The sequence below is a fragment of the Aquarana catesbeiana genome, linkage group LG11, assembly GCF_042186555.1.
Source record: "Aquarana catesbeiana isolate 2022-GZ linkage group LG11, ASM4218655v1, whole genome shotgun sequence".
Lineage (NCBI taxonomy): Eukaryota > Metazoa > Chordata > Amphibia > Anura > Ranidae > Aquarana > Aquarana catesbeiana.
The window spans coordinates 44963497-44975990 of record NC_133334.1 but is presented as its reverse complement, the minus strand read 5'-3'; the positions used below and the strand labels follow the sequence as shown (position 1 = coordinate 44975990).

General features: G+C 44.0%; 1 protein-coding gene across 1 annotated transcript in view; it reads right to left on the bottom strand.

The window, feature by feature from the left end:
• The window catches only part of LTO1 (LTO1 maturation factor of ABCE1), a 43234-nt gene extending 40820 nt beyond the window's left edge, over positions 1-2414 (bottom strand). Inside the window, exon 1 of the mRNA XM_073604248.1 lies at positions 2112-2414. Coding sequence (XP_073460349.1) covers positions 2112-2161 — 50 coding nt within the window. The 5' untranslated portion in view covers positions 2162-2414. The remainder of the gene's footprint in view (positions 1-2111) is intronic.
• Positions 2415-12494: the final 10080 nt, after the last annotated feature.

The following is a 12494-nucleotide window of genomic DNA, read 5'->3' as shown; positions in this document are numbered from 1 at the left end:
CGACTAAAATATACTGGAGATTTTAGTTGACTAAAACGTAAGACATTTTAGTTTACTCAAATGTACTGGAGATTTAGTCGACTAAATACGACTAAAACAATTGCAGAAGACTAAAATGGGACTAAAATTAAAATGCCATTTTAGTCCCAAGACTGGATTCACACCTATACATTTTTAGTGCTTTTTGCAGATTTGCACTACAGAACGTGTTCCATAGGAAACCATGTTAAATGGACTGTAGTGCAAATTTGCAAAATGCAAAAAGCACTAAAAATGCATAGGTGTGAATCCAGCCTAATGCCCCGTACACACGGTTGGATTTTCCGACGGAAAATGTGTGATAGGACCTTGTTGTCGGAAATTCCGACCGTGTGTACACAAATCCGACGCACAAATTCTCAGAATAAATAAAGAGATGAAAGCTATTGGCCACTGCCCCGTTTATAGTCCCGACGTACGTGTTTTACGTCACCGCGTTCAGAACGATCGGATTTTCCGACATCTTTGTGTGACCGTATGTATGCAAGACAAGTTTGAGCCAACATCCGTCGGAAAAAATCCTAGGATTTGGTTGTCGGAATGTCCGAACAAAGTCCGACCGTGTGTACGGGGCATAAGACTAAAACTATATTGAAATTTGCTGCCAAAATTAACACTGGCCGCCTCATCAGTGAAGGAGAAAAATTACTTATTTTCAAAATTTTCTAACAGAAACTAAGAAAAACTTTATTCTTTCAAAGTGTTTTTTTCATTTGTTTAGCAAAAAATTTAAAAACACAGTGACAATTAAATATCACCAAAAGAAAGCTTTATCTGTCTCAAAAAAAAAAAAAAAAAATGATAAGTGTCATATGGGTACAGTGTTGCATGACCGCGTAATTGTTATTCAAAGTGTGACAGCGCTGGAAGATGGACATGAACCTGGGCGGCAGGAAGTGGGTGTAAGTGGTGAACATGTGATATAAGGCCCCTTTCACACATGCGGACCGTATGTCCGTATTTCATCCATCCGTTTTCGGATGAAATACGGACATACATGCATCCCTATGGGATAGCGGGTGTCAGCGGATGTACATCCGCTAACACCCGATGTCGTCCGCCTCCGCTCTCGTCCGATTCTGCGGACGGAAGAAAATCCTATTTTTCTATCCGTCTGCAGAGCGGATCGGAGGAACACGGACAGACGGTCCGTGTTCCTCCGATCCCCCATAGGGGAGAGCGGAGATCTGACAGGGCGGTCCCTGCACAGTGTGCGGGTCCCGCCCTGTCATCTGCCTGCTCAGCTGGGGAAAACGGAGCGATCCCCGCTGACCAGCGGATAAACACGGGGCGGATCAACACGGATCCGTCCCGTGTGAAAGGGGCCTAACACACAGCAGTGTGAATAGAGTTGCCACCTCATGTTTTCCACTATTGCGTCCCCAAAGTCGCACGATTTACAATGCGACTTTACGTTGCGATTTGATGCGACTTTAAAAACGACTTTGTGCGACTTTGATGTTCTGCGATTTAGCCAGAGTGATGTAATTCCTTATCCTGCTTAGTTATTTCCCCTTCCTGTCTTCCACACTCACGTACATCAATATGGGAAGTGATGTATTTGGGAGGAGCAGAGATCATGTGCTTCCGTAGACTTCCGTGGAAGTCGCAGTGTCAGACATGTACATGCGACTGCATTGCGACTTAATGCCTTTCTATGGAGAACAAGTCGCACCGAAGACGGAACAAAGTAGTGCAAGAACCTTTTTTGGAGACGCTGCGACTTGAGTAGCACCAATTAGAACGGGGACCATTGAAATACATGGGTTTTGACTTGTCATGCGACTTGACATGTGTCAAGTCGCAAAACAAGTCACAGTAGTGGAAACAGAGACCTAAACCTGAGCACATATGAATTACACAAGTTCTGAGGCTAATTTAATGCAGGTAATGCACTAAGTGAGCTTAATTACCACCTCAATCAGTCACAGAACCTGTGTAAACAATATGTGTTCAGGTATAAAGGGATGAGGTGGCAACTCTAAGTGTCAATGGGTTCGAAGTCACACTTGTGACTGACAGAGCAGCAACTCCTACACAAGCAGATAACAATCCCCTTCATATTCTCTCACCTTTCCTCACACATGACGATGTCTTCAAACAGATCCTCTGCAGATCCCATTGTGGGGGTGAAATCGGTGACAACAGCAGAGACCTTGTAGAAAGCTTTCCTTTCCTGTGAGGCCGCAAACCACACTGTGACTGTGCTAACCAAAGAAACAACAAACCATCACCGACAACACAACACTTCCAGCACTTCTCCAGCCCTCCCACTACACCGGCTATTTCCAAATGTAAACAAGACCACGTGCTGTGTGTACTTCCTGGGAGCGACCCCCCTCACTCTATTTCCGGAAACCAAGCCTCGCTCTGAACTCCACTACTTGGCTTTTCATTAGCCAAGCCTCGCTCTGAGCTCCACTACTTGGCTCTTCATTAGTCAAGCCTCGTTCTGATTTCCTCTATTGGGCTCTTCCTTAGCCAAGCCTTGCTCTGAACTCCACTACTTGGCTCTTCATTAGCCAAGCCTCGCTCTGATCTCCACTATTGGGCTCTTCCTTAGCCAAGCCTCGCTCTGACCTCCCAGCCTTGTGTAATGATGAACACATTTCCTCTGGTGTATTTATAACTGTCAATATTTATTAAAAAATATGTCTAATGCACTCAGGTGTCACAGAAGTCCAACTGACACATCAGGATACAAAGCAAAGCAAATCTCACCTGGGCTGGGCTGGCAGCACACACAGCAACAATTCATCTACAGAACATGTTTAGTCCCCAGTAAGCATAGAGCATAGCTCCCGACTGTCCCTGATTTCGAGGGACTGTCCCTGATTTGGAGCAATGTCCCTCTGTCCCTCATTCCTCCTCATTTGTCCCTTGTTTTGGTCTGATCTGTATAGATGTATATAAAATAAGGTGACCAGATTTTTAAAATGAAATCCGGGGACATTTTTTTTTTTTTACTAGTAATAGTGGAAATCAGCGACTCCCTGCCCATTGTCGCCGCTGCCCGCCTCACAGCCTGTCAGGTCTTACTCTCTGGGCCCCGGCTACTACTGGGTGGGGAGCGGAGGAAGATCACTCCACCAGGGAAGATAAGCAGGCAGGCAGCTGGCCGGGACTTGAGCCAAGGCAGAAGAACATGCGAGTGGAAATGAATAGACATGCACCCTGAAACTGAAGAAATATTCCCTCCACTCCGACCAGCACATGATCATAAGAAAGGGGCACAGATAATAGAAAAGAATACACCCCCTAAGCTAGAAGGAGCGGCGGAGCGGGGATGTGTTTCAGAATCTTTTTTCTCATTCTGCACTGATTGTCTTTAAAATTGCCCCAGCCCCTGTTCAAATCCAATCCAAGGACAAAACCGGGGACAGACTTGGTCTGGGGACAGTGTCCTCAATCCGGGGACTGTCCCCGGGAACCGGGGATGTCTGGTCACCCTAATATAAAATGCACTTTTTATCTTTCAAAAAGTGTTTCCCAGAGCTAAACCTTTCATCTGATTTCTAAATTGCTACATTTGTAAATGTTAAAAGCCAATATAAAGGAATAGTAGTGGTAAAAAAAAAGCACTTGTGGATTTAACTAATCATTTTTTTGTATAATTCTCCTTTAAGGGGGTGTGGCAGGGGGCGTGTCCTATGCCTACATACTTTTGCTAATAGGTGTCCCTTCATTCTCATCTCAAAACGTTGGGATGTCTTGAGTAAGGATGAGCTCCAGCGTGTTCGCACACTCCACGTGTAGAGCCCGCCAGGAAGTCGGCACGGTGCTGTGCTAATCACAGGCAGTGAGACATTGTCCCGATGTGTGGCTGCAGAGATCAGGAAATGTCTCACTGCCTGTGATTAGCGCAGAGCCGACTTCCTTTCGGGCTCTGCACGTGGGCCGTGCGAACACACCGGAGCTCATCCTTAGTCCCCAGGGCCCACCAGTCCTCAGTAGCTGTTCTTCAGGGGGTAGAGAATAGAGGGGTCGATTTACTAAAGGGAAATTAACTGCACTATAAGTGCTCTTCGAAGTGCAGTCGCTGTAGATCTGAGGGGGACATGCAAGGAAAATAAAAAAAATGCATTTTTGCTTGCACATGATTGGATGATAGAAATCAGCAGAGCGTCCCCTCAGATCTACAGCAACTACTCTTGTACTTGTAGTGCACAGAATATTTGCCTTTAGGCTGGGTTCACACTATCGCCGTATGCGGCTCACAGCAGGGGGTCCGGTGCTTCCCCCGTTCACTGTTTCAGGTCCATTTTTAGAGCGAATTTTTGGCTGAATTCAGACCTGAAACAGACCAAAAGACGCACAGGACCCATGTGCAAATGGAGCCGCAGCGGAGATATGTGAACCGGCTCCATAGAGGGCCAGTCAAAATCTCCTGCTATTGCGAAATGGAGAATCTGCATGCAATTCACAATAGTGTGAACCCAGCCTTAAGCCCCGTACTCTCAATCAGAAAATTGTACGAAAAACACAGATTTTGGAACGATCGTACGATAATCTGATCGTTAATACAGAGCTTTCGAGAGCCGATCAGGACAGTTCATCCGATATTATCTGATCGGACATGCACAATTTTTTTTTTTCGTACGATGCCAGATCGTACGATTTTCATTTAAGCAGTACAGCTGTCGTTCGAAAATGCAATACAAATGCATCACAACACATGACATCACTTCTGAATTTTTATTGTGACGCAAATTTTCGTGACTTTAGTAAATGAATCAGATTCGATCTGAGATTAGCATGCAAAAAATTAAACGGACAATCGTTCATCCGATAATCTCATCGCGTGTATCAGGCATTAGTGTATCAACCTCAGTGTTTAGTTCACGTACTGTATACCCTACTTTAACCCTTTACTATATAATTCAAGTGGTCGTAAAGGAACTTTTTTTTTTTTTTTTTTAAATAAACATTTCTATACTTACCGGCTCTGTGCAATAGAATCCTCCTCTTCTCGGGTCCCCACCAGCGCTCCTGGTCCCGCCTCACTTGCTGGTGCCCCCAATAGGAAACTGATTCCTTTGGGGGTATCGCTCCCGAGACCAGCTGCTGCATCCATTGACACAGACAGCAGGGTCCGGCCCCGCCCCCTCGTCACTGGAATTGATTGACAGGAGTGGGAGCCAATATCTCCCACTGCTATCAATCTGCCTGATGAGGAAGAAGACAGTGGCGAGAACTGCTGCTTTCATGCACGTCGCTGGATCGGATCGGGCTCAGGTAAGAATAAGGGGGGCTGGGGGGATCCTGCAGCAGAGAAGGTTTTTTACCTTAATGCATAGGATGCAACATTGATGCTTTAGTAGGATTGCCACCTATCAGGGATTCACCCGGACAGTCCGGGTTTTGAATCATGTGTCCGGGTTTCAGGCGGACTGAAACCCGAACACATTATTCAGACCAGGCTGTCGCTCCCCAAGTAACCAAGATAGTCACACACAAATCTGTTTCCGTCTGGGAGCTGCGGGCAGCCATCTGGGCGCAAGTTCACCATCACTGGGGGGGGCAGGGTGATGATGTCAGCAAGAGCAATTTGGCCACACCCACTGTTTGCTGTGGCACGCTATGCGCACCCCATTACTACTCTCCTCGGGGCACCCAAAAGTCTCCCAGGCAGCTAAAGTGTTCGGGTTTCACTTGAAGAAAATGTGGCAACTCCAGTACTACACCATAAATCTTAACCTTATAAACCATATATATAATTTCAGAAGGGATCTTGTAGAAATTAAATAATGCTATAATACCATTGTAGTCCATATTGATTCCCTGAAAATTGATCAAATATGCAGTATCAGAAACTGTGACTGTGTAACTGTGCAAAAATATCCATATCTAAACTTCAGATAATCCAAAAATGTCAGAATCGTCCCCAGAACAAGAGGCAAGGGAACACCTGTTGCACTTTTGGAGTTTGCCTTTAACTTCCTGCTGCATCTCTGGGATAAGAAGTGAAGGAAAATTTTCCCAATGGTACAAAGACAGCAAAAAAAAAAAAGTGGAACCTCGGATTGCGAGTAACACGGTTAACGAGCGTTTCGCAATACGAGCAATTCTTTTTTTAAAATTCTGACTCAGTTTGCAAGGGTTGTCTCGCAAAACGAGCAGGATTCAAGCCTCTGCGGTGTGCAGTACCGCATTTGGCCAGAGGTGCGGGGGCGCCGGTGACACTCGGAGCCGTTCGGAAATACTCGGAAATACTCTGTTCCTGAGTGTTTCCGAGCCTTTCCAAGGGTTTCTGAATACATCCGAGCGGTCTCCGAGTATTTCCGAGTCTCTCCGGCGCCCCTCCCCCCACCTCTGGCCACATGCAGTATTGCATGCAATAGAAGTAAATGTGGAACGAATTATCTTATGATCTATGGGGAAACTCGCTTTGATATGCGAGTGCTTTGGATTCCAAGCATTCTCCTGGAAGGATTATGCTAGTAATCCAAGGTTCCACTGTAAAATAATAATAATAACCTAGTAAGGGTTTTAACCCTTCCATAATATCCAAAACTAAAAAAGAAATTTTGCCTATACATACACTTTAACAAATGTAATGACACCAAAAATCAGTTTCTGTAGGACATAAGTGGTCTAAGGGCTTTTTTTCAGCGGGAACGCGGGGGAACGCAGCACTTCCACCACTGAATGTATGTAATGGCAAGGAGTGCTGGGTTGTGCTACAGTGTCTATTGATGTTGGCTGCTGATGGATCTATTGTTGCTGGGAGGATCTATTTCTGTAGAAGGGTTGATTGCTGCTGGGGAGGTCTATTGTTGCTGGTGGGGGATCTATTGTTGCTGGGGTGGATCTTATGTTGCTGGGGGGGTCAGTTGTCGCTGGGAGGGATCTACTGTTGAGGGAGCAATCTAATATAGCTGGCTGCTAGAGGGTCTATTGTTGCTGGGTGGTATTTTGTTGTAGGTGGTCCATTGTTGCAGGGGTGGTATTTTGTTGTAGGTGGTCCATTGTTGCAGGGGTGGTATTTTGTTGTAGGTGGTCCATTGTTGCAGGGGTGGTATTTTGTTGCAGGTGGGATCTATTGTTGCTGGTGGGTCTATTATTGTTGGCTGTGGGGGATCTATTTTACTGCTTTTCTTGTTATCAATAACAAATTCCATACACATTACTTAGTACCACAAATGTTATTTGGTTCTGTATTTTCTAAAAGGGGCAGTGCTGGGAGGTGGGTAGGGGGTGGAACCAAGGACTGGTGCTCAGAGGTAGGTAGGGGCAAAGACAAGGGGTAACTCCCAAGAGGGGGAGTTCCTGCACCTATTCTCTGAGAAAAAAAGCCCTGGGTCTAAGAAACCTATTTATAAAACTTTTGTTGGACAAATGTTACAGGCATTTGTGTAACCTGGATAAAAAATCACACTATTTTTGGTATAGGATAAATCCTATATTGTCAGGTCCATCTAGATGGCAAAATGTGGTATATTTTTTCATTGAGGTAGTAGAAAAAAACTTTACTGCATTTTGGTCACTAGATGGCGCTAACAGTACAAGAATTAAAGGCAATTATTTATTTTTTTAAATTAAAATGATAAGCATGGTATGCTCACCTGCTCTTTGCAATTGTATTGTGGCCCTAAACCTTTTCTTCTGGGGTCCCCACCAGTGATCTTGGCTCCTCCTCTTCTCCACGTGCTCACTCCCAAGCTGTGTGTGTCAATGGAGCAACACTCACACAGCACGGTTTGGCACCGCCTCCTGCTTCCTCCTCACAGAACATGATTGACAGTAGTAGGAGCCATTGGCTCCTGCTGCTGCCCGAGTCCCTGTGTGAATAGGAAAAGAGGAGAGAAGAGATCCAGCCATTCACGGTGCTGGATTTTATTAACCACTTCAGCTCCAGAAGGATTTACCCCCTTCCTGACCAGGCCATTTTTTGCGACACGGCGCTGCGTTGCTTTAACTGACAATTGCGCGGTCGTGCGACACTGCACCCAAACAAAATTGTAGTCCTTTTTTTCCCACAAATAGAGCTTTCTTTTGGTGGTATTTGATCACCTCTGCTGTTTTTATTATTTGTGCTATAAACAAAAAAAATGCAGACAATTTTGAAAAAAAAGCAATATTTTTTTTACTTTTTGCTATAATAAATATCCCCCAAAAATATATAAAAAAACACATTTCTTCCTCAGTTTAAGCTGATATGTATTCTTCTACATATTTTTGGTAAAAAAATCACAATAAGCGTGTATTGATTGGTTTGCACAAAAGTTATAGTGTCTACAAAATAGGGGATAGATTTATGGCATTTTTAGTATAATATTTTTTGCTACTAGTAATGGCCGCGATCTGCGATTTTTATCGGGACTGCGACATTGCGGCGGACAGATCGGACACTTTCGACACTATTTTGGGACCATTGATATTTATACAGCGATCAGAGCTAAAAATGGCCACTGATTACTGTATAAATGTCACTGGTAGGGAAGAGGTTAACACTAGGGGGCGATCAAGGGGCTAAATGTGTGTCCTAGGTAGTGTTTCTAACTGTGGGGGGATGAGACTGCCTGGAGGAGGGGGCCGAACGCTGTTCCTAAGCAGTAGGAACGGATATTTGTCTGTTTATATTGACACATCTCCCTTCTGTCCTTCTCAGGAGCAATTGCGGGTAACCGGTGGCCGCCACGAGCATTGGCTCCCACGTCACGTGGCGGGCGCGCGTGTGTGTCCATATACTCCATAAAGTGCCTGCCTTACAGCTACGGCGATTCGTGCAGGAGTGCCATTCTGCCGCCGTCAGTCAACTGCGGGCGGTCGGCAAGGGGTTAAGGTAAGTATTCAGGTTTTTTTTTACTTTTTGTTTGTGTTTGTGAAAACACGTAGAGTTTATACATGGCGCACAAAGACCCCTAAATCTATATTTTTTCTGAAAAGAAGAGAACCTATAAAATAAAATATGGCAGACACAAATGTTTATCTTACAAAATATTTGCTCAAATGATTATGAAATCTGTATTTTCAGGAAAAAATGCATATTTATTAGTTCACATTTACACATAGTTACATAGTAGGTAAGGTTAAAAAGGACAGAAGTCCATCAAGTCCAACCTATGTTTGTGATTATATGTCAGTATTACATTGACCACCCCTGTATGTTGCGGTCGTTCAAGTGCTTATCTTATTTTTTGAAGCTATCAATGCTCCCCGCTGAGACCACCGCCTGTGGAAGGGAATTCCACATCCTTGCCGCTCTTACAGTAAAGAACCCTCTACGTAGTTTAAGGTTAAACCTCTTTTCTTCTAATTTTAATGAGTGGCCACGAGTCTTGTTAAACTCCCTTCCGCGAAAAAGTTTTATGGGTTCATCAGTATAGTATTAGTGAATTGAAATCATATCCCCTCTCAAGCGTCTTCTCCAGAGAGAATAAGTTCAGTGCTCGCAACCTTTCCTCATAACTAATATCCTCCAGACCCTTTATTAGCTTTGCTGCCCTTCTTTATACTCGCTCCATTTCCAGTACATCCTTCCTGAGGACTGGTGCCCAGAACTGGGCAGCATACTCTAGGTGTGGCTGGACCAGAGTCTTGTAGAGCGGGAGAATTATCGTTTTATCTCTGGAGTTGATCCCTTTTTTAATGCATGCCAATATTCTGTTTGCTGCAGCTTGGCTTTGCATACCATTGCTGAACCTGTCATCTACTTGGACCCCCAGGTCCTTTTCCATCCTAGATTCCCCCAGAGGTTCTCCCCCCAGTGTATAGATTGCATTAATATTTTTGCCACCCAAATGCATTATTTTACATTTTTCTACATTAAGCCTCATTTGCCATGTAGTTGCCCACCCCATTAATTTGTTCAGATCTTCTTGCAAGGTTTCCACATCCTGCGGAGAAGTTATTTCCCTGTTTAGCTTAGTATCATCTGCAAATACAGAGATTGAACTGGTTACCCCATCCTCCAGGTCATTTATGAACAAATTAAATAGGATTGGTCCCAGCACAGAACCCTGGGGGACCCCACTACTCGACCCTGACCATTCTGAGTACTCCCCACTTATCCCCACCCTCTAAACTCGCCCTTGTAGCCAGTTTTCAATCCATGTACTCACCCTATAGTCCATGCCAACGGACCTTATTTTGTACAGTAAACGTTTATGGGGAACTGTGCCAAATGCTTTTGCAAAATCCAGATACACCACATCTACGGGCCTTCCTTTATCTAGATGGCAGCTCACTTCTTCATAGAAGGTTAATAGATTGATTTGGCAAGAACAATTCTTCATGAATCCATGCTGATTACTGCTGATACCGTTTTCATTACTAAAATCTTGTATATAGTCCCTTATCATCCCCTCCAAGAACTTGCATACTATTGATGTTAGGCTAACCTATCTGTAATTCCCAGGGATGTATTTTTGGCCCTTTTTAAATATTGGTGCTACATTGACTTTTCTCCAATCCGTTGGTACCATTCCAGTAAAAATTAGGAACAATGATCTGGCAATTACTTGACTGAGTTCCCTAAGTACCCTCGGGTGCAAGCCATCGGGTCCCGTTGATTTAATAGTGTTAAAGTGGAGTTCCACCCATTTTTACAACTCTTCAGCATCCCTCACTAAACTGTGCACTGTAAACAAATTGGATATTTTTTTATTTTTTTTCTCAGCACCTACTGTATATCTGCTGTATTCATTTTTCACTTCCAACTCCCTGGCCGCGGCCCATCGCATCATTTCCTGCTTGCAATGCCTTCTGGGAAGGGGCGGCAACTTCCTCTGAAACTGCCGTTGCTATGGAAGCCTGACCTGAAACCTATTACACTGCTTGTGCTGTACTGAGCATGTGCGAGATCTGCAAGGATGAGATCCAGGAAGAAATACAGTCTGGCTTCAGATGCCCACACTTAAGATGGCAACGGCCTGCCGTAAGTTTATAAAATAACAAACTACTGCTATAAACTAACAAAACAGACCTTAGTTTACAGACTAACTTTACTAGAATACATTAAGCTTGTGTATTATAGGGGTATTTTTATTTAAAAAGTATAATTTCGCCCGGAACACCACTTTAAGTTTCCCAGATCTAATTCTAATTCTGTCATCTGTTAGCCATGAGGGTGCTTCCTGTGATGTGTCACGAGGATAAACACTGCAGTTTTGGTTACTGAAGCCCCCCGATTCCCTCGTGAAGATTGAGGAGAAGAATATATTCAATACCTTTGCCATTTCCCCATCCACCAGATGTCCTTCCTCATTCTTTATGGGGCCAATATGGTCTGTCCTCCCTTTTTTACTGTTTACATACTTAAAGAAATTCTTGGGATTTTTTTTGCTCTCCTCCGATATGTGTCTTTCATGTTCTATCTTAGCTGTCCTAATTGCACCCTTACATTTCTTGTTGCATTCTTTATAAAGTCTGAATGCTGATGATGATCCCTCAACCTAGTATTTTTTGAAGGCTTTTATATGCATTTTTTCATTGGCGTTAAGCCATCCAGGACTTTTGTTCGCTCTTTTAAATTCATTACCCAATGGGATGCACTGGCTAATGCCCTTATTTATAATGCTCTTAAAGCAAACCCATCTCTCCTCCGTGTTCTTTGTTCCTAAGATTTTATGCCAATTTATGCCTTCTAGCAAGGTTTGTAGTTTAGGGAAGTTGGCTCTTTTGAAATTCAGTGTCTTTGTATTTCCCTTATGTTTCCTATTTGTGTGATTTACACTGAAGCCAATTGACCTGTGATTGCTGTTTCCTAAATTGCCCCTATTTCCACATTTGTGATCAGGTCTGTATTGTTGGTAATCAATAGATCTAGTAACGCTTTATTTCTAGTTGGTGCATCTACCATGAAATTGTCCTGCAAGACATTTAGTAACTGACGAGCCTTAGACGAATGCGTGGTTCCCTCAGCCCTGTCTATGTCTGGATAATTAAAATCCCTCATTATGATAACATTTCCCATCCTTGCTACTAATCCAAATTGTGATAGGAGGTCCGTCTCCCCCTCCTCCCTCAGGTTAGGGGGCCTATAGCATACTGCCAGTAATATTTTCCCCTTAGCTTCATCCATTGGGAGCTCTACCCATAAGGATTCTACCTCTTCCCTAGCCCCCTTAGTGATGTCATCTCTCACATTCACTTGTACATTATTCTTGATATATAGACATACCCCTCCCCCTTTTTTACCCTCTCTATCCCTGCGATAAAGGGTATACCCTTTTTTTTTTGCCACTTCAGCAGACTCTTATAGGGGAGCTTATGATCATCTTTCAGCTCATTGCTCATTCATAGCTCATTAACATATGCTGTAATAAAATATATAAATGTCCACAGATTCCCAAGTCTCTCCTTCATTCAATCCCCAACCCAAATCCCCTCCAACCCACCCCACAACCCCTGCCCATCCCCCCCCCCACCCTCTGTTATTTCGCCCTTAAGAGCAGTTTATTTCCCCAACTTCCCTGGGTCTAAGGAACTCTTATCTCAGCTCCTCTGCGTAG